At 45.6% G+C, this 23,371-nt stretch overlaps 1 protein-coding gene across 1 annotated transcript in view; it reads right to left on the minus strand.

Moving 5' to 3' along the window:
• LOC146202456 (LIM/homeobox protein Lhx9-like) overlaps nt 1-22,008 on the minus strand; it is a 51,297-nt gene extending 29,289 nt beyond the window's left edge. Inside the window, exons 1-3 of the mRNA XM_084584686.1 lie at nt 21,891-22,008; nt 6,582-6,775; nt 2,538-2,659 (exon numbers count right to left, since the gene is read on the minus strand). Of these exons, the coding sequence (XP_084440812.1) occupies nt 2,538-2,659; nt 6,582-6,775; nt 21,891-22,008 (434 nt within the window). The remainder of the gene's footprint in view (nt 1-2,537; nt 2,660-6,581; nt 6,776-21,890) is intronic.
• Between the last annotated feature and the right edge of the window lie 1,363 nt (nt 22,009-23,371).

The following is a 23,371-nucleotide window of genomic DNA, read 5'->3' on the forward strand; positions in this document are numbered from 1 at the left end:
TATGTCTTGTCGGTATGTTTTCCCTGTATAATAATAATTGTTTTTACTCTGTCTGGTACTGCGCGTTGTATTTAACTAATTTGTCCCAATTGTACTTCGCTATTTGCCCCCCCCCCCCCCCCCCCCCCCTTACTTTATGCCCTTCTGGGCCCTGTAAGGTATTTTGAATAAATTATAACACGGCTGTACCAAGGAACCTTCGCGACCTTCAATACCCGTGTTCGAACTTTCATACTCGCCCTGAATAAACCTAGTTCATTTTTTACATTCTTGTTTGACTATGTTACGAAACTTCACCAATAATTGCCATAATGCGGACATTTCTGAGAATTGTTCTGATTGATTTTTAAGGTTCCTCGGATTATTAGGGTCCAGCCTTGATGAACCAGCGAGAAAAAAAAAAACGGTCAAGGAAGAAATACGATGCAGACAGAAGCGCCAATCCCGACCGAAAATTGCTTGAATATGTTGTACCCTTTTTTTCTGAAATAACGTTATTTCGGCACTTCTGTCCCCGCCATCCGCCATCCGCCTTCTGTCTTGGCCTTTGTCTTTTTCCCGCTGGTTTATCACAAATCATGGAAGGCAAACTAGTCCACCTTCAACTGTTGCTCGGTAACGAGCGGCACATGTCCCCTGGCGACGCCGACGACCCCGGGTTTTTACAACACGGGGCCCTTACGCTATCGTTTACCAGCTCTCAGCATTGAGCTACTTATAGCTCTGCCGAAAACCGATCAGTTCTTAAGTTTCAAACAGCAGTGCGGCATCGGTGGCAAAAAAAAAAAAAGAAAAACCTTGCAAATCAGAAATTATAGGTGGTTTAGTATTACTGCATATGCTTGATCGTCAATGTATATCTCCTAGGGCCATCTGGTGTAGCTTAATGGCGACCCATACGTGTATGCGGGAGCCCGTCTAGGAGGAGCTTCGCGAGCACCTTCTAAGTTGTTTCGTTTAATAATATGCGGCCTATTGCGGTGGTGTCAGCGTGGATGTGCGAAATATATGGAGGTTATTGAAAAATTATTCGGTGTCGCAGAAGTTTCGTGTAGAGGCATCGCTGCAAAGCACAGTGTATTCTTTTGAACTATCACCCTAGTGCTTAACCATGGCATTACATTAGCAGGATGCCAAATACAGGTGTTATGTTTTTTTGTTTCTTACCCCATGAATTTTGGGCGAAATGCCTGAATGACTGAAGTCGCTCGCGGTACTTGCCGAGACAAACGCTAGCTAATAATGTCGTGCACTGCTGCCCGTGAGCAGCTATTTTTCTCACATGGGATACGTCGACCTGTAAACAATGAAACCGCGCCGACATATCTTACGTCGCAAGGCCTGAATTGCCTCTTCCATTATTAGTTAGGCAGAGTGTATCGCGGGAAAGCCAACTCAAGAATAGCGAAGATACGGATTAAAGGCCGCGGTTGTCGGTTTCTGTGTGTTACAAAACGATATAGCTTAAACTTTCAACTGATTTCTATGTCCGACTTCGTATGCTTATAATGAAGTTCGCTAGAAGAACCGCCTATACCATTAAACTTACCGAAACTCTTCTGTAAAGATGTTCTAATAAAGTTAAAGTACATAGAAATGTCACCTCGCAGCTCCATTGATTTTTTGTTACGCACATTCCGTCTCAAAATACTCTTCAAAATGCAAAGAAAACGCACTTGCATGCTCAAGAACCATTCGCGACTGCTCGGTGCACAGTGCGCAGGCAGCGACCGATCTGGACGGTATTTGTGCGTGAAGTAACTTCGCGACTTAGACACTTCGCGACTTAGACCCATGTGCAGTTTTACTTTCTCAGCGTTGTGAAGGTATTGCCAGACGGAGGTATTACGCCACCTTATTGGGCCCTGCATATCATGTAGCAAATAATGACTTTCACCTTACAGAACTGAAAGTCACGCCAACGCTTGCCATGGACACCTTTCTTATTTTTGGTATAAAATCACCAAATCAGCTAGCATTGACACGTTCTAAACCGCAGTTATCCCGTGAGGATGGTATTTAAACAAGCCACGCAGACACTTGTGCTTAAAGATTCCTTCAGCCGCACAAGTTAAATGTTGACGTGGACAGTGTAAAAGCGCACCTGAGGTCGACACTTTAGCTTTCCCGCTGAAAACACAGGACACAAGCAGCAGCTAATTAAAACAGAATCAACGTGTTTCTCGGGTATTTGACAAAATATGCTCAGAGCTATCGATTAATAGTACACGCTAAGAAAACCGCCTGTAGATACTTGAGGTTGGGGCCCCTTGTTTGAGAGAATAATTTTCTCACTTTGGAGTGACTGCATTTGGCTTCAAAATCGTGTCGGCTCAAACTCTCTGCTGCAGACTAACCACGAATCCTCTTCCTTCTTTCTTTTTCTTAACTCTGCTCTTATTTCTTCTCGTGAAGACATTCTTGCTGTTCTACGTGCTCTCTCCAGCTAATTTTGCGGCGGTGCGAGTGCGGGCACGAACGAGGTCCACACACGCATGCGATCCCCAAGGATGCGAGAGTGGCAGCGAGGCGCATACCTGAGGTAGTCGTCCCGGCAGTAGATACGTCCTTCGCGGGCAAAGCAGGACGCCTGAGAGTCCAGACCTGAGCCGCATAGGCAGCAGCGCAGGCATCCCGTGTGCCAGGGCTGGTCCAGCGCCTGTCAGCAACGGACGAGAAAGAGCTTCATAATGGCACTCGCAGTTGGCACCATTTATATCCCCTCACGAATACAGTTTTCACATAATGAACGAAAAACAGCTGTATTTCTACTGCCTAAAACACTCAGGGTCACAGAAGATTGTGGCATGTTCACAGACGAACGGGGCACAAGAACCTCAATAAAAAATCGGTCAGGAGCCTTAAATATTTAGTCAGTTAATTGCAGTCGATGTTTTTGAAGCAGTTCGAAATAAATTAACAGTATTACTTAACGCGCAGCGCTCAATGTAATCATCAATGATAGCAAGCTGCATATATTTCCTTCTTTTACTAGAAAGTACGCTTTAAGTTTCGACAGGGACAGTTGACAACCTCCACTTGTTTTACGACAAGAGAGAACGACACATGCGCACCAGACAAGTACGCCATGTGATAGATATATTATCGGAAATTGACCCATATCGGGAGGAACAAGGTATCACGCTGTCTCCATTCTTTCTTCTGTAACGTCGCTTGCTATGTAGTGTTGTGTTCTTGGAATTTACACCCAGGGGACAAAGGTACAGGTGGACTCAGCTGCCCTAAAATGCCTCTCGCAGCGAGCACCATTAATACCCTTTCAGGAATACAATTTTCACGTCAGTGACAGTGACAAACAAACCATGGTATAGTTGAACGCGTACTATATGCGATATGGATTTATATTGTACACTTGCTGTTCAGCTTAGAACTTCTGAACGTTAAATTACCATAAGATACCACCAGTGCAAGGGAGTAATAGTTGCCATCTGAGCTGAGGAGGGGTTCTGAAGCACAGTCGATTCCCAGTGGACTATTCCTTAGTCATTTAAGTCTTTTCATGTAATTTGTGCCTTGAGAAATGCGAGCCATGAGGCGTTTCAGCGTTTCCTAGTATTTGCGCCAAGGATTAAAAAAAAAAAATTAGAGGGACGCCGAAGCTTCACCTTAAGAGTAGATGTGAAGTGCGTTGAACACCGCCTTTTTCAGTATATATATATATATATATATATATATATATATATATATATATATATATATACATTTTTGTTTACGTTTGAGGAAAGGAAGGCGCAATAGCTGATTTCGCAGTGCAGAATACATTTCTCAGAGGTGCATGTGAGGTGCAGCCATCAAAAACCCGGCGCCAACTTGACTATAGAAGATGGATGTTAAATGAACAGCACAATGCTATGACAGCATCCTGAGCACTGCCTAAAGTACGGTTGCGTCAAGTATAGGTGCGTATTTTTTCCGATACCGTTTTTCTCACTTCGGATTACCGCGATGGCTTTTCGGCTGAACGAGTTGCATGCGCTTCACGTAATAGTGTGCACTGCAGCTGGCTGAGACCACAGCACGCGGTTCCCTGCCACATGGTGCTCCTGAGTGTATTTTTTACTTCCGCCTAATTAGTTAATTAGGAAAGAATTGTTATGAAAAATTTAGTGTTCGCTTTAGGGTGTTGTGCGCTTTGTTAATTATAGCAGAGGAAGTAAAGACAGAGCGGATTCAAGTTTTATACCAGTGTATCTCCTAAATACTACGTTGAGTTTTTTTTTTTTTTCTTTTTTTTTAACAGCATATCGTAGCAAGCCCACAAGATATTAGACAAACCACGTAAACGCGCTCTTGTGGAACTGGAACTTTATAAACAATTTTTTTTTTTTTTTTTTTTGTTCTGGCTAGTGGCTGTCAAATTATTTCCTTTTGAAGAATTTGGGAAGGCCGGTTTTCAGCTTGAAATCATCCAAAGTGGAGGGGGGGAGGGGGGTTTCGAAAGCTCACCCGCCATCTCCACAGGCGCCTTACAAAAGGCAAGGCTGCCTTATCAAAAGCACCTCGCCGGTATCAGCGCTTTTTCGGTCATTGCTCGCACCCGCCCGTCGTCAGCCCCTGCGCTATACTGGTGCCATTTTAAACACTGTTAGTGATGCCGGAAGCTTTGTGGCGTTTACCCTGGTTTGTTTACAAACGTCAAATAGCGCTGCCATACGCCTTTTGAGTTCATGAAGTCTGCGCGCTCACTTTCTCCAGTGTGCGCAGACGTCGCTGTCAGCATAGACTTGGAAAGTGCGTCAGCGCGTTTTCCTGGAACATGTCAAGAGTGTGCTTTAATCTAGGCCAGCGCTAACCAATTCATACGAAGCATTTGCTAAGCTATCACACAGGCAAAAACCTAAAAGAGGTGAAAGCAGTGAAGTTGCGCAGTGCAAAGTAGCATCGTTTTTGCTTTTTTTTTTATTTTTATTTCTTTTTTTTTTTTCGTTTCCGTCGACCTGAGTGGCTGCCGCTTATTTGGGCACGGTCAAGGCACACGTTTTTCTCGTTCAATGCGTGGTTGAAAGCGTTGTAATATGGCAGTTCATGAGCGCAGTCGCATCGCATTTTGCAGATTTTGCGAGATTTATTTAAATGGGTGAAAAAAAAAAGAAACGCGACCGCAAAAGGTACCACTGTTGTAGAAGAAAAATGGTCTGGCTGATTCTTGGAAACAGGCGTGGAAATATTTGCATAAATCATCTTCGTTAAACAGCCAATTAAATGGAAGGCAAAAACAGTCTGAGGAATACCACATGGCAGCAAACTATGCCGTTAGTTACATTCAGCTGCGGTTTACTGCTCTCTTAAATCCTTGGTTCAGTCTGCGTGAAGCACGCTTTGCAGCGTATACATGTACAGTTTCTAGTGCAGCCATCAGAATACCTGGCACCTCCACCGCGTTGCTACAGGGTTTGAAAAAGTGCTTCGAAACACGCGATCTTTGTGGAATTCTCGATTGATAAAGCACAGTTTTTTGGCTGTGCAGCTCGAGTTGGTCCGCGTATATCTGGATACGGCTGCCCAAGCTTCTGTCAACGCTCTGCTCTCAGGACGATGAAATCTATGAAAGCGTTGCCTGTTGTGTGAAAATGCTTCGGCCATTATTTCAATTTGCCGCGCTGTGGAAACGCGCCACCGTTCTCGCTATAATTCCAAGCATCTTTGCTGAAGCCAAATCTGCCAAAATGTCTTTCCTAATGCCAAAAAAAAAAAAAAATGAAATTCCTTACTCGCATCCTAAAGTTCTGCGTGTTTGCAATGATGAGATTTTAAAGCCAGACACAGGAAAAGTGTTGCCAAAAAATATGTTAGGGTTTGCGGACATACTAAGAAAGAAGTCGTCTTGCGCATCTTCTCTTCTTACAAAGTAGATAAAAAGAAAAGTAGAATAGAAGAAGCAAGAGCAGATTGAGCTCCATGTTTTTTTTTTTTTTTTATCTATACCTCACGTCCAGAATTCGATCGACTCGTATATTACGTGAGCGGAATGGTGCGTTAATTTTCTCTGCCAACGTGACTGACCGCGGCTTTCCCAGCGGCGATGCTTTCGAGATACAGAGTTATCAGTAAAAATGTGCACAAGCCCCAGTTCCGAGCCGTGCCGTTGGTGCAGCCAAACCTAAACGCAGTGTTTGCATCAGCTCGACAATGTGTGAAGCATGCCTGTTCGTTCAGCACGGCGTCGAGTTGTTTCGACCCCTGTCAGGCTGTTCATGGATGGTCACGTTTCGTAATGTTGTCGCGCAGGAACAAATTGTTCCCGGAGCGCTCATTTTGCAACTACTAGGGCTTCCAAGAGTGTGAAAATAATGCTTGCACTTCCTGCGTACAAAGGTGATTTTAAGCATCCATGGTACTCATGATATCCCATCCTTTGTTAAGGCTGCTGCACAAGGTATGGGAGAACGTCTGACTTGTCATGCTTTTGAAGGAATATCTGGTCCCATGTTTAGTCCGGGTCAGCGCCGAAAGCTTTTCGGGCGACCCGGACTCTACCTGTTGGTCGGCTTGGGGCCGTCCGCCTCTCTACTGCGCATGCGCAAAAGGAACGCTATTGCCGCACGTGGGAAACAACGCGCCTGCAGGTAGAATCGTTCCCGAATGGGTCCACGGCAGCCGGAGCAGGCAAGCGGCGCACCGGTGCCCTGCTCCAGGGCCCGCCGTTGGCACAGGCCCTGCTTCAGGTCGGCCGCCTCCAGCGACGGCGAGATGAGCCGCTCCGGAGGACTCCTTGGACGGCTCACCATCATGGCACCGGCTGTCGCATCACGCTCTGCGCACACGACACGCGACTGGTCGTACATTATGGTACAGCTAGTAATCAATATACTTTGGGAGTAAACAGAAAAATAAAATAAAAGCAAGATAGGAAGCCCGTATTCAGATTTTGATCTTTAAATCCTTACTGACATGTACAGTCAGTATCAGAAGTCCTGCCCCCTCCCCCCCTCCCTCTTTCAAGTTTCTAAATATGCCGCACTGTATGCAGGCGCTACCTGACAATGCACTCCTGTTAGTGACCAGCACAGTACTCCGGCGTCCGGCGTCGTCATCAAGAGCAAATCGTCCCCTGGCATCCACATGTAGTGCGGCACGTTTCGGAACTTGAAGGGGAATGGGGGGGTCAAGATGTTCAGACCCCGTCTGTACCTTGATTTGCGGTCCTTAGACTCGGGCTCAAAGGTGCACACATTCTAATGCATAGGTAGATCGCGCGTGGAACGTGAGGAAGCTTCGACAGCCTGCGGTTATTATAAGTGACGGGTCGCTTGCAGCATGCCATATTTCATGTTGAGACTGTCGGTAACTTGTTTGTTGAAGCCAATAAAAGAGATGTTAAAATATTTCGCGCGCAAATGTAGCGAACCCCGTGAATTCGTGCTTTTTGGCTACTCTAACGTTATCGTCGACCTTCCGTGAGTATAACGAGATAAAGCAGATAGGTATACAAAGACAAAGGATAGAGAATAAGGCTTGAGGGGCAGCCCGGATATCAACGTCGTCAACGTTCCGACAAGCCACTTGTCGAAGTCAGGATGAAGACAAGTCCAGTTGTCAAAACGTTGGCTCACGAACTCAGGTTTCCCGTCAACCCTTGTTCAATTTCTTCGAACTCTTCGAACTGTTCGTGCTTTTTAATGCGCGATAAAACATGCAAGATTGATTGTTTTGGGGTTTAACGTCCCAAAGCGACCCAGGCTATGAGAGACGCCGCAGTGGAGGACTCCGGAAATTTAAGCCACCTGTTGTTCTTTAACGTGCACTGACATCGCACAGCACATGGGCGCCTGGCTTTTCGCCTCACCGAAAAGCGGCCACCGAGGCCGGGATTCGATCCCGCATCCTTGGGAACAGTGGTCGAGCGCCCTAACCACTGCGCCACCCCGGCGGGGTAAAACATGCAAGAAACTTAATATACTCCTCTTACATGTAAATTATATTCCGTTTAATGGAAGCTGAGTGTAAACTGCCAATTGTGCATCACGAACCATGTCCTACTCTAAGAATTAGGGACACGGATTGCCTGAAAGATGCTGGCAGTTGCAATGTGCAGCAATTTTAACCAAAACGCTGCGGTGTCACAGTTGCCATCCACGCTTTCGTACGACAAGAACAATATTGATCAGCAAGCTGATAAGTTCTAAAAAGGACAAGAGTTGTTCGCTACATTGTTTAGGAAATAAAGCACTTCGTAACTATGCACTGAACATTTTCTTGTGCCACGTAATTGCCAACCCACCGCTCTTAACAACCCTGCGTGCTATTCGGATGCGACATAAAGGCTCGAAGGAGTAAGCGTGCTTATCATGTCGACCATAGTACTGATCCTATATTGGTTTTGGTGTCCAGGATACAGCGTTTGGCTGTGAAACTGAACCGATAATCTGTTGAAGCATTTACTAATATCGCTGCTATTGTCCCGCCATCGAATTTAAGGTCCGCCAAACACATCGGGGAAAGTGCGAGAGAAAGTAGTATCTGCGTCGGGCAACAGTCGCGTCGGCCTTAAGATGACTATACGCACCGCAATGTGCTTTGTAATGAGCATGTATAAGTTCTTCTAATATTACCCTTTTGAAAATGTACGTGCAGTGACCATTTTTATTCTCAAACATGCACCGTACTGCGCAGGCGTCACACCGCAGCAGTGAACCAATTTTACCTTCGTGGACGGCGGAGACGTATAAGTATTTATCATGGCTTGAAAGGCTTTGGTATGATGGCATGGAGTGCGACGATAAGGCACACATCCCGGGACTGTGAATTAGTTGTAATAGTTTCATTCAGGCATCTATTCTTCAAATATCACCACAGTTACATTTCCATACTGAAGATACTGTTGGATAATTACACTGCTTAATTAAGGATTATTCATTCTTACAGAGCTCATGGACATGCGCAACAGCGTCGTCTTTCGCAGCATATCATAAGGAGAAATCGACAGCTTGCTATTCGACGCAGTAAAGAATTATCTCCATGAACTTTGACGTGAGTCTAAGAGCGCCGCATAAGTAAAACAATGCAAAACCGTGTGCCCAAAATGGCAAAACAGGGGTTGCATGAATGCGGGCCCGGCTAACCACGCTTCTTATATGTTGCTTTTACTGATGCAGCATTGTTTTGAGCGCAAATGGAATGCATTTAAGCGGTGAATTGGCCATTAACAGCAGAGGACCATGTTTTGTTGTATTTTATATTTTGGGCAGAAAGGTGTATGAAAACTTGAAAGCGAACCGCCATTATACCTCTTCAATAAGCGGCGCCAGCTGCCTACACTACCGGAGCGACGTTGGCGCCGCCTTTCGGTTGGCCGATAGTTACAAGTACATGCAAAGCAGGTGTCAATTTAGAGGTTTCTTTATTTCAACGCACTTTGAATATTGGGAATCTTTGAGTCCTGCTTACTACTTCGCAGTATCGCATATCGCCCATCCATTCACGGCTGCGCGGCCATTGCTTACATTCAGTGAGCGGAATCTGAGGACGGCAAGTGCAGCCAGCGGCTCAGGTTCGCTCAGCGCATTTGTTGAAGAGCTTGGAGCCCAGACGATATTTGCGCCTTGACTTTCTTGGCCGCACCTTCCTGCCGCAACGGAGACAGAGAAAAGAACGGCGGTGGCAACAGCGCCGCCAATAGGAAGCTGGACAATGCGCTTCAGCGTGCCGTCATCCCCATACACGATTCTCGCGCTGCGCGATAACATCTCCACCCCGCGCGCGCTAGAGCTTTGGAGGGACACGTTGCAGCAGGATCTGCGACAGAACAAAAGGCCCCAGCAGAGCGCGGGCAGCCTTCGAGAACGTGCCGAAGGAAACGGCAGCAAGCCTTTTTTCGGAGTCCTGCAACCGCAACGAGGAGCGCGGCGAAGGAGAAACAAACAGAAAATCGACGTGCGGAGCAAAACAGCGGTAGAGGCAGAAGCGGCAACGCGGACGTGCGTGCACCTGATTTCACATGCGGCGGTGGCGCCAACGCTGTATACGATCGCCCCGCCGTCGACTCTCGGCGGCAAGTTCGCAGTTATAATTGGCCGTGGCCCGCCCCGGTGCTGTGCCGGCCCCAGAGCGGCGTTCCGTTCAAAAGAGGACTGGCCGTGGCCGCAGCCTGCGCGGCCCTAGAACAAAAGGTTTCGGCTCGACCCTGGCGAGGAGGTGATCGCAACGCTCGGCTGAGCGCGCTTGCATCACAAAAGGAAATCCCCGCGAGGGGCGACACCGTGGCGACGACGACTCTCGTACGCGCTGGATGGCCACCGGTCCACTATACCAGGAGGGGAGCAAGGGAGGGAGGTGCGCGTCTGCTGCCTGCGCGCTCGCTTTTTTTTTTCCAGTGGACGCCAGGCCAGCAGTATGCTTTGATGAGCCGAGACAAAAGGCTCGCGGTGGAAGGTCACTCTCCGATGCGGAGCCTGCCCTGCTTGTCTCGCGGCCAACGGATAGGCAATTTATTGTTCCACGCCGAGCCTTACCACTTCGCTTTTTGCACACTCGTTCCAGCTGGTCACGGCGCAGTGATGGCAGCACGGTGTCGAAACAGGAAGAGAAGGGGGGGGGGGGGGGGGGGGGGGGCGTGCAAAACGGACCTGGGTGCGAGCGACAGAGAATTTCCATGGAAGCGCCGAAACCTTTGACCACAAAGTTCATGAATGTCCAGAGGGCAGCCAAGCTCGCGGCCAGAGCAAACAACCGTTATTTATGCTCCAAAATATTAGCGAAAATGACACGCCAAGTGGTGCCTATCGCGTGCTGGCTTATCTGCCCGTTGAGTAATTTTTGGCTGTGTAAGCAGGTGTTTGGCGATCATCAGCAAGACCAGAGTTTGCTCCACCCTTTGACCCACTTAGAAGTAATCTTATGTCGACGGGTTTTGCGCATGGCAAGGTGATTTTAAATCGCTTAGACTCTGCGCAAGCTGTCCCCAAACTGATGCCATTGACACAATTACTCTACGCATTTTTTACCCTTACGCCATTGATTAATCCTGCATGGTATAGGGGAATGCAGAAGGTCTCTGTAAAAAACATGCGATAGCAAGGCGACAAAAGGTCCTGCCAAAGCTGACGGCCAGCTGAGATGAGATTAGCGATATTAATCAGACACTTTCAAGAGAATTTTGCCGTTAACAACTGCGTTTAATTTTGCAGGGACTGCACTGGAAGTGCGCCAGGGATCTAACCTCTTCGTCTTTAAGATGTTTTACTTAGGTTGGGTTTCATAACAATGGCGGTATTGAGTACCGGTTAATAAAATAAAGTAAGGATATTAGCTTAATTTAAAGCTGACAAACCTTCCGTGAACATGCAAGCGTGACATGTACACACACACACACACACACACACACACACACACACACACACACACACACACACACACACACACACACACACACACACACACACACACACACACACACACACACACACACACACACACACACACACACACACACACACACACACACACACACACACACACACACACACACACACACACACACACACACACACACACACACACACACACACACACACACACACACACACACACACACACACACACACACACACACACACACACACACACACACACACACACACACACACACACATATATCTATATATATATATATATATATATTTGTGGATGCAAGACAAATTTGAGACCCAAAATTTCGAGACGCGTCAGGAAGCTTAGATCATTCCTGTTAATGCGGTTAAAAATTGTCTTACAATTTTCCATAGTCTGCTCAAGATTACTTGTAAACGTACCCCATCCGCCTTCGGTGGGCAGTCCTATAGTCGCCCAGACGGCACTACAGAAGCAAAGTTTTGCTCCGCATCGTAAGCTTAGACCGTTTATATCAATATGCCTAACATATGTATCTTGCAATATTTCGCCGTCGCTCCCCAATTATTTTCATAAAAGCAGCTCGTTTATTTTTCAAGGAGGAGGAGGAAGATAAGGAGGAAAGGCAGGGAGGGTAACCTGTAAAAGAAACCGGTTTGCTACCGGTTTGATTTTTTAAGGACAGTATTATCTAAGTGGTGCGAAATCAAAAAAAGTCTTTAAAAACAAAGTATGTTATGCATCGAAAGCTTATAGGCTATTCCTATCAGCGTGTGCAGAACAGTACCTTATTACATCCCACAATGGCATCACATTCAAAATGAGTTCCAGAATGTTAGATCTTACTCCTCGCGGGTACAGGTTAAGTCAGTGAACGCCATGTTTTCAGGAAGTCTGCGACAGAAGAACAAGTAGTCTCTATCAAAACCAGGCGCGGCCGGGAAAGAGTTCGAGTTTCGAGTCGGAAATCGAAAAATTGTAAGGGTTTATACATGGCTTGAAACTAGGGATACGAGCGAAAGTTGTGTTACGCTTGATTGTACTGGTTATTAGCAAAGTTGTGCGTGGTTTGACGGTTTGAATTATGCTGACGTTCAAGCCGCGCCTTGAGAGGAGACGCAATAGCCCTTGTGACACAGAATTGTAATTGGGCGATTTTCTTCTTATTTTATCTTTAGGGTGGTTTTTGATGACAGAAAGGCGCCTCATCTGTCCTACTTTTGGGTGGATATCTACACTTAATTATGTCAAAAACACACCACCTGTTGATTTCGCGATTTTTTTATATGTCCAAATATTAAACGGCACACAGAATCTGCAGGATGTTCAGATTTGGCCTGGCGTCTTCGACTAACAGTCCAGCGACTAGTACCTGCAACCGGTTTTTCCACAGCTAGGCGAAGCACAGAGCAGCGTCCGTGCTTATATCAGGCGAATGGCGAGTCACGCGGTTAGGGGCACCTGCCGAGCGAGTGAGTCACGCGGTTAAGCGCATGCTTTCAAGGTTACTGGCGTGGAACGACATGACCTTCAGTTCTTCATGCGAGAAGCGGAATCGCTCCAATATCTATATAGTTCGAAAAACACCACCAGAGGCCTGTAGGAAAAGCTGCCATGAATGATTATGCTGACACGCTTAATTTCCAGATTTCATCAAAGGTTTACTGAAAGGCACAATTTCGAGTGCATGATGATGTTTCATTAGAGGCCACTGGCGCTGCATAATGATATGTAGCTTTAATGACTTCGTGTGGGTGACCGAAACAGACCAACCAGATGAGGGACCGAACACCGAACCGAAAATGTGTCATGGATTTAACGGGCTAATGACAAGGTCTTGGCTTATAAGTATATAGAGCGAGCCCTCCAGTAACCGAGAAATGGAGCTTTTAATTTTAATTTGGCATTGAACATAGCGTAAATTAAACTAAGTGACTTTTTGATACGAAACGCTCTCAGTATCAGTATGGTAGACACAGCACGACATATCGGAAAAGTAACACTCATTTTCTTGAGTGCACAGTGTTCTTTTTCTTTCAGGAATGCTCTTAATGTTATATTATACTCTGCGCTCCGTCCAGCGTGTCCTTAAGTTAAACGAGTGCTCCTTTCGCATCGCGTGTGATATGCTTCTAGCGTTTGTTGCTAGATGGCGCCATGATGTTTTAAATTTCTTGTATGAAGCGCTGACTACAGCACACTAAAGCTGCCGTCGACGACGCACAGAGTCGTCAGTACGCCTGTATAGAGCGTTGGAACGGTGGGCAGTGGATCAAACAAATTGAAATCTTGGCAAACCGTACGATTACGCCCCTTCGGTCTAGCACGATGATTGTCTTTACAACCAGCGCCATGCTTCAAAAATTTACGGAAACTAGTCAGGATGACAGAATAATGCGGCTAATATGGGCACCACCCCACTCTCAGCTCCAAGGAGAAGATGGAGCCCGCGAGCTCGACCTCAATCTCAGCTTCTAAGTAGGCTCTGACCCTCAGTAGACTATGCGTAGAGACAGGATAGTAAGGTATAAAGATGTAATCAAGCATAAACTACTAAACATGGTTGAATAAGCATTTACTATAAGTGCCAAGAAGGCGTCTGGAAGCGCTTGCAAGCAAGAATTTTTCCTAACTCGGCTAACACTGTAGCCATTGGTGTACCCGGAACAATAGTCAGATAGATGCAAAAGAATGTCGGGATGGGGAAGACTTTATATATATAGCATAGGCTTGTTCAGATATTCAAGCTATCAGGTAAAGATACAGGGAAAAAATCATGTCGAGGAGTTCTACTGTTAAGCTGGAACCGTGAGACTCAGCTGGATCTATTCCAACTGGCGGAACAGGCAGTCTGGGTCCAAGGACTCCAGGGCGCCATCTAGGTGGACAGGCTGGCGCCTATTGGGCGTGAGCTGCACCACTGGAGCGAGCGGCGCTACTGTTGACATGGAGGAGCAAGTGGGATCACGTGACTCCGCTTACTGCTGCTGAAGCAGGCGCTGGATTGATTTTGCGTGTTTTACAAGCTAAAAGTCGCAGTTTTTTTCTGCAGTTTTGCTTTTTGGCGTCTACCAGCATCACACATTTTGACCTTGCATCGTCGCTGTTGTTGCTTTAGTTTATTTAAGCTGTTGATATGGTCTGGTTACTGCTCTGTATACGCGATGGAACCCGGTGCATGCTTTCATTTCTGCCCGAAAAATAAGGTGAAGGAAGCTTGGTTAAACAAGTTGCCAATGTGTAAAAAGTGAGTGGTCATTCTTGCGCGTGTAACATGCGTTTCATCGAGCAAGATTTCATCTACACGGAGTTGGAGAGTTCCGAGAGGTGTCGCCGAAGTATAGGCACTAATTTATACTTTTGCGCTTATCACTTGTGAAGCTAACGATGTCTGATTGCTGGCGGGATAGCAAATATATTATCTTCTTCGCTGAGTAGTACCTACACAGAGCAAGGAGCGATCGTCTGGAAGTGGGGAGGCGTCAAATTTTTTCTCAGTGAAGGCCCTGTTGCCCGAAACTGAACGTTTTTACTGCCATGCGCAGCGGTGAGCGTTTTGACTCGCCTTAGGTAACTTCAGAAGTAATTTCAAATGACCGAGAAAAAAAAAAAAACCATGCATACCACGATCTGCTTCCGTAAGTAAAAAAAAAAAGAAAAAAAAAAACTACGCGGAAAAACAAACACACATTCGGAGCTCAAGTGGAAATTAATGATCGAGCTCAGTGTGTATAAAAAGAGGAACACATCTCTGCCCTGCACAGTTGATTTAAAAAATTGCTTCGCGTCATCCACACTGTAAAACTTCACCCTTCAAGAATCGGCCGAATGGTGCCCCTCGCAGGGTGCGAAGTACCCCGCATCTGTCACCGCCGGAGAGCTCCGTTCCTAGCCGAGAAATATCATTACCGAGCAAAGCAGCGATGTAGCGGTGCAGCGCCTAATTTTCTCAAAATGATTGCCATAATTTACGACCGCTTATATCTGACTAGACGTGCCACATGTTCACTTTATTTAACAGTAGCGACAACAATGCCAAAGCTATACGGCGTCATAGTAGTGAAACTCGCCGGCCTACGCTTCGACAGCTCACGGACTCTGAAATGCCTTCTTTCCGAATAGTGTTGGCCAGTACCTCAAACAGTCTTCAAGAGGCCTATACCGAAGTGCATATCAAAGAAAAAAAAAATCTGCAATAGCATGCAACTACACTGCCAAGGGAAGCATCAAACAGCAGCAGTTCAACGTGTGTTATCCCACTTACTGCGTCACGCGGAGCTGTCAAGAGGTGGCGCCACGGTATGTCCTCGCGCCCAATATTATATATCTGCTGGAAAACAATTTCACGACCACATTAACAATTTCACTTTCCTCTTGCTACAGGGCTGTGTTCGAGCGTTATATCCAGACGTGCTGACGTTCATGTGCCGTAATAACCCTGGGTATGGAAACGAAAACTTCTTATTTTGAGCTTTTGGTTTACACAGTGTATGCCAACCAAGAATTAGCAGGCAAAAGGCGTTATAGAACACTTGAAACTGACAATACTGTACGCTAAAAATGTCTAATTACTGTCTGGTATGCGAGATTTTTATTAGTTTGTATTATTATACTCCCAGACGTTATCGCCATTGCTCCTCAAGACTCCCGGCATCGGCCGACATAAAAACGGGCAGATATACTTGTAAATAAATTTGCGGTGAAATTTTCCAGCTGGATTTAAAAAAAAAGCCGCCATTAATGCGACCGCTCTAGACAGCAAGCTTTCCAATGGGCCGAAAAAAAAAAAAAAAAAAAAAAAAAAAAAAACTGACTGCTTAGAATACAATGCTTGGTCCCTTTAATTCTCGTGCCGCTGGCTATGCATGAACATTTTATCGTGAATAAAGATATATCTAAAGGTAACAAAACCTGTTGTCATTACATGTTGCGGCGCGTATGCTACGCCAGCCGTTCCTGGGGAAAATAGAATAAGTAGCAGCAAAGCTGGTATTCGAGCCCATACGTTCCCCTGACATAACATTTTTCTTTGGAGGATACACCTATTTTCTCACCTCGTTTTGATTTCCAATTGATGTTCGCTGTCATGTATTTTCTGGAGAATTGGCTAGCTTGTAGCAAAATTTTCTTCCTCTCACCCAGTTAACACACAACAATGACTACGAAAGGTTGTTCACAAAGTCTGCATTATTGGCACGAAGAAAGGCAGATACAAATATTAAGCTTGAGTGGAAGTTTCATCATTATATACATATTCTCACCACAAGATCCCGCACTTCTGCCACTGATGGACTGGCTGGCGCAGACCATCGCTCTAGACCTCTTCATTATTTGTGTCCTGGAGAGCATTCACTTGAAAAATCACATCCTCATCTTCGTGGAAGTGTTCTCGCGTAGTGTGCTCTTCTTGGGAAAAGAGAGGAAGAAGTTGTTTCGTGCGAGCCTCGAGTGAAATTGGAGTATGCAATATTTCGTAGCCTAAGACGGCCATGTGCGTCACCGTCCCCTGTTCTAAGTGAAGCTGTGCATTGTCATGCAGCAGGCAAAATATTTTCGCAAGTGCCCAGCAACCTTCCTCAAGTGCAGGTTGTTGCAAACAATGTCGAGAACAGAGCCTGCGCTCGCAGTAACGTGTCCAACTATTTAGTCGAAAGTATATGCAACCGTCAGCGAGCGTTATGAGCTCCTCTCGTCGCAATTGCTGGCACACCAGCCAGAGACGGTCGGAAAATCCGTTCGTGGTCGTCCAGGCTTGGTTAGGTGACCTAAAATCGTCATCACTTTATGATATTCTTATAGGCTCGAACATTATCGACATACAGCGGCATTAGATTGGCATGAATTATCTTTGAATGGCGTCCATTCAAATATAGAAAACGGATCACTGGGAGTAATTCCAGTTTCCCGACGGATGCTGCCATTTTTAATTTGATGTTTTAGCGGTATTCTGTGGTGCTAAATAGAACAAAGTTTTCATATTACGCCGAAAGCAGTCTCATACGTTCATTTGCGTCTCGTGTGTGCCTTTTTTTTATTGGTTTGTTTTTTTTTTTACGGGGTTTAACGTCCCAAAGCACCTCAGGCTACTAAAGACATAGCGGTGGAGGGCTCCAGAAATTTTGACCACCGGTGGTTCATGAAGTGCGCTGACATCGCACAGCACACGGGCGCCTATCTTTTCGCGCCCATCGAAAAGCGCCCACTGCAACAAAGATTCGATCCCGCATCCTTGGGCACAGAAGTCGAGCGCCCGAGCCACTGCACCACCGCGGCGGGCTTTTTAAATTCTATGATGCTGATAATACGAACTTGATGAACACACCTCGTATGTTTGTATTCTCCCTGCAGTGCAGACTGCCTTTGATGACTGGTGTGTTCAAGTGCGCCGGTTACGTGTGACAAACCTTGCTTATCATTCGGTGTCGTGCAGTTTCATTTACTCACATTTGTAATCGCATCAATTAATATGCATCAATTTCCATGTCTGTTCCATATAGCGCAGCAACAAGATCCAAAAGGCATGAAATTGCGGGCAGATGCTCCTGCTCTTGTTTAATGACGGTGCGCAGAAAAACACCTGACTATTTTCGCCAGTCTGAGAAGGAATCAGTAGCATATGTGTTAGGCAGTTGAACTTTGTGTAGCTGCCTTGGTAAAGGGCACGTTTTAAGTCACTAGAAGGGGATTTTAAAGCGTTAGTTTCCTTTGTAACATGTTATTTTTCTCCCTAGGAGGAGTCTTTTTTTTATATGCAGTAATTATCGCTGTTTTGTGTCAAAGGGACATGTGCGATCAGGAATCACTGTACAGTAGTTCGGACGTTCACGAATTCTTCCCGGAAAGTGTTCTTTAATTATTTCTTTTTTTTTTTTTTTTTGTTTTGCGAATAGTACTCTCCGTAGTGGTTGGAGTGCCGAAGGGCGTTATAAAGTGCAATAAAAGAAATGGCACCACTCTAATCTGCAATTCATATTCGGCACTAATTGCTGTTCTAGTGCGGATTCAATTCAACGTCTTGATGTGTGTAGAAAGGATCTGCAGCAAACATCCAACATCCTAACAGATTGAGTTTACGCACGCTTGGAAGCTAGGGCGATATTTTACAATACACGCAAACATACAGTGAAAGTCTTTATTTTTGAGCTGTAGACTGCTTCGCTGTATTAGGTCGCTAACAAGAAACCATCAGTCTTTTTTCCCTACTAATTTTCTTTAGACATACAAAAGAAGAAGCTTCCTTGTCAGCTCTATTATTCGCACCTGCAATGATTAGTCACCAAAAGAATGAGCTTGTTACAGACGTTAATCACTATGGAACGACGTGACGATAATTCACAGAGACCCAATATTGTACAATCCAGAGCAGAGAGTACACATGCACACTTAAAAAAAATGGCTTGCATATCCATGCAAGACATTTCTTTTTGTCCTGTGTGCCTCTCACACACAGTTCATCGGCACAAAATAATTTCTTTCAACATACATATACATACATCACATTATCCCAAAACATATACCTCGCAGTATTCAATGACCGACGCACTCCTGCCGGCCATCAGTCTAATTTCTTCGTGAAAACAATAGATATGAAATGTCGTCAGAAGCCGCTGTCGCCGTTGATACCAAGAAAGTCAAGCAGGTCAGTCTTTTTAATTATACTTTATGCTTACCTAGACATTTGGTTTGCAGGCTACAGGGCTGCAAAAAATGTAGTGCCGCCAGAGCTAGCTGGAAGGAACGCAAGCATGGACAAAGATCAATAAAGCATGTGGGCGGGCTAGATGGTTTACCATCTTTTAAAAACGTCTTTTGTGTGCGTATTTTGCGTGCGTATTTTGTATGCGTTAATGTTTTGAGCAAGGGTCTTTTCCCAGTTTTTAAAGGATGGACAAAGAAGATATACTGATTCGACAAGGTCAAAAAGAAAAAAAAAAGAATAAAGCGCTGAGAGCACCGGCTTTCCGAGATAAGTGCAGAAGGATAGGCTTCAAAAAAGCGCTAGGGGACGCTACCTTTATCTCCTTGTATGATATTGCACCTGATCTTTCACATCGTAAAAAGACGTTTTTCTTCACAATGGGCTTTGTTTCGGGACCTGTTCAGATGCAAAGTAATGATGCCAAAAATTCTCTCCCACGTCATCCGGCAAGACACTCAGTGCCTCGAACAGGTGCAGCATTCTAGGACATCTTTTACGTAGGAGGCAGCTATGGAACGGTATGAGGTGTACGTACACGCTGATGAGAGTGGCCAAACTTCCGATGCGTGGTAAAAATTAGTTTTATACCTTTCATTGCGCTCGCTTCGAGTAGTTGAGGCATATTAGCCATAAGAAGCCAACGGGAAGCATTTATAAAAAAAAAAATTGTCGGTAGTTTAGCTCTGGTTAAACGTGGTAAGTTGCGCAGGCATTACTGCAATATTGCGCTTAAGGTTCGGCATGTAGTGTAGCATCGCCGATGCTTCTCCTTGTAAGACTGCATAGCAATTGGTTTACCCCAACGCGAACTCCTATTTCTCTGTTTCCACTTTCACTCCTGTTAGCGATCGTCTTTTATTGCGTATTTTATTACTGAGCAATTCCTTACCCTGGGTGGCGGCCGTCCGCCCCTTGGACCCTGAGTGGTGCGTCCCGACCATCGCTTTGGCGCATGTGCCTGGATTTCGACGCGCGCATGCAACATCGGACCTTGCTTGCATCGCATGCGCTGAGAGAGTGCGAAGTGCGGGAGGATGCGAGAGAGCGGTGCGTCAGCTTTCGTTCTAACGATAGCACTCCCCCCTTCCTCTCCTCCCTTACGGCGCGGTTCCGGTGTCGACGCAGCTGCGGCTCAAAGTCAAGCGAGTCCTCCGCCGGGTATACGCGACGGCTCGAAACCTGGCGCAGTATTGCTTATGCAACAATAATTGTGCGGCAACTGTCGAATAATATAGAGTACTTCGTATGAGCACGGCCGCTCCATGGAAGCGCACTAGGTACGCCTCCATTGAGCAGCCGTGGTATCAGCGTATTGATATCGATGTCGAAGCTCAGATACTCAACGAAATTTCCCTCGAAAGTTAGTTCTCGGCTCAAAAGAAATTATTCAGACCACCATAAATGACTATAGGGCGTGTTGAATAAAATAAATAGGAAAAAACCAGAAGCCTGCCGGATGAACGATGTGCTGATACCGAGCTACATCGGTGACTGTCCAACCTTCTCCTTTCTTCGGTATTATTGTTGACGTAACCGACCTTGAGAGGGTTCACCAGCGCCACCCTCATCCATAGCGGCGGACACAGAATGTCCTATGTTACCTCAAATGTCCCGTGGAACATGACTGACAGAAACGGTGATAGATAGATAGATAGATAGATAGATAGATAGATAGATAGATAGATAGATAGATAGATAGATAGATAGATAGATAGATAGATAGATAGATAGATAGATAGATAGATAGACAGACAGATAGATAGATAGATAGATAGATAGATAGATAGATAGATAGATAGATAGATAGATAGATAGATAGATAGATAGATAGATAGATAGATAGATAGATAGATAGATAGATAGATAGATAGATAGATAGATAGATAGATAGATAGATAGATAGATAGATAGATAGATAGATAGATAGATAGATAGATAGATAGATAGATAGATAGATAGATAGATAGATAGATAGATAGATAGATAGATAGATAGATAGATAGATAGATAGATAGATAGATAGATAGATAGATAGATAGATAGATAGATAGATAGATAGATAGATAGATAGATAGATAGATAGATAGATAGATAGATAGATAGATAGATAGATAGATAGATAGATAGATAGATAGATAGATAGATAGATAGATAGATAGATAGATAGATAGATAGATAGATAGATAGATAGATAGATAGATAGATAGATAGATAGATAGATAGATAGATAGATAGATAGATAGATATCAATACTCTACTTCTTCTCTTCGCTTCTCTCTTTTTTGAATGAAAAGTATAGTACCTTCAAGGTGCAAATGAATGAAATGCACACTTTTCATTGCGATGAATATTTTGTTTTAACAACACCGCCGCGTCTCAGATCTTATTCTGCTGAATCGCGGATTCTGGGCAATCATTCTCAGGCAGTAAGACGAGATCAGCAGTCAGACGTCGTTTAGAAATAGCAAGCATATGTGCGAGTCCTATGCAAACAGGGCGCCTAGCGAGCGGACAATTCAAGGATCTGCCTACTTCCTAAGATATGTACATATCTTTCAGAGCCCGCATGGCTGTTTTGCATAAATGCCACAATTTCACTTGCGGCTTCCGCGAAGCTTTTGCATGCAAAACAGTGGCACGGACCGCAGCGCTCAGCTCTCCTGGTTCTTCTTTAAAGGGATTTGAATGCATCGTTTAGTGAAGTGCGACGATGTGAATACAGTAGAGGCATGCCGAAAAGGTCAAAACGAAGAGACGTCAGTGAACTAGTAAACGAACGTGCAGCAAATCCGAAAGCATGAAAAAGTAAACAGACACGCTGAAATCGTCGAAATATGCGTACCTGATGGCAAGGACGAATAGTGCGCGCCGCGTGCGTTCGCCCTCTTTTCCGGAGCGCCGTTCTGCTTTACCGCAGATGCGGGTTCTCCATCCGCATCAATTTCCTGCTCCAGGAGCATCCCGAAACCGAAACTTCCAGACGGGAAACGATGCGGGCGTCCTTCTCCCCCTCAGCTCCCACTCTTCTCTCTCTTTTTTTTCTCCTCCCTAACGCGGCCTTTTAGCGCATGCATCACGTGACTTGTAACGATCGGCCAATCACGGTTAAACGGGCGTGGCCTGTAGGGAACGCCCTGCGCGGCTCGGGGAGCGCAGAAAGAAAGTAAGAGAGGGATACACTCTCTAAACGAAAACGCGTCGGTAAAAAGAAAATTAAGAAAAAATAAACGCGGTAGATGTTGGGCACACGGGCATCGTCGCCGTATAGCCGTCGTTCGACAGCGCAGCCGCCCTGGTAAACGGGAGCGAATAAAAGCGCACGCCTATAGTTTGTTTTGATATCGTTCTCCTGCGCGCCGCTTTCTTAAGAAAGAGATCTCCCGCTGGGTGCTCCCTCCACTCACCCCTCAATCTCGCCTTTTTTTCCCTCGCTTTCCTTCACAGTCCTCCCCCTGCGTAGAGTATATTATTTTATCTTTTTCTCGTGTCGTATCAGCTTCGTGTGCATGCTTTCTATTTTTGTAATTCAACCTGCCCTGAACCCTGGCCCCGTCTACCGCTTTTATTTATTTGAGCTCAGCTTTTTGAGCGAACGATCTCGACTTTCGGTTTTCCTGCACGACGCGTGGGCGCCATCACTTTTCGGGCCAAGGAGCGAAGACCAAAGCTGCTCGGGGATGAGCCGCGTGAAACAAGACGAGAGTGGTTGTGCAAGCTAGAAATACAGCGAAGAGGCACGTGCCTTGTCTACGAAATGCGAAGAAAAGCCCGCGGCGACCTCTTTTGCAAAACACGCTCCGCGGCCTCCTTGATAAAACCTGGTCAGAAAGGACTGAATAACGGCGGCGGCGGCGGAACGCTCCTTTCATCTTGGAATCTAAGAACGCGTGTCTGGAGCCCGCTTTTAGTGTTTAGCTCGCCGGTGCTTTGTTTTTCAGTTGAAGAAAGTTTCAGTTTCACGAGGCAGAGTTTCAGGCGGTGGGCTCATGTACTCTTTTGAATCGGGCAAGGAATGCTGCCGTTATTTGCCGTAGCCGGTGCCGTAATTAATAAAAAGAATAAGAGAGGATATAAAAAATAACTCATGTTAGTGGCGTTCACGATGTCTGTGTTTTTGCGCAGAAATTTGGGGCATTCAAAACTAAAAAGGGAGAAGCATATGCTGCTCTGTGTTTGAGATGCCGCAATATTGACTTGTTAAATATGTGACACGCGTTTGCCAACGGTGCGCACCTTTTTGATATCCATACGTGCATACATGTCGAGTCTCATAGAAAAGATAGGAAACAGCTCGGATGAAAAATGAAGGGGGGGGGGGGGGGG

This window comes from Amblyomma maculatum, chromosome 1, assembly GCF_055883805.1.
Source record: "Amblyomma maculatum isolate TAMU_Amacu chromosome 1, ASM5588380v1, whole genome shotgun sequence".
NCBI classification, from domain to species: domain Eukaryota; kingdom Metazoa; phylum Arthropoda; class Arachnida; order Ixodida; family Ixodidae; genus Amblyomma; species Amblyomma maculatum.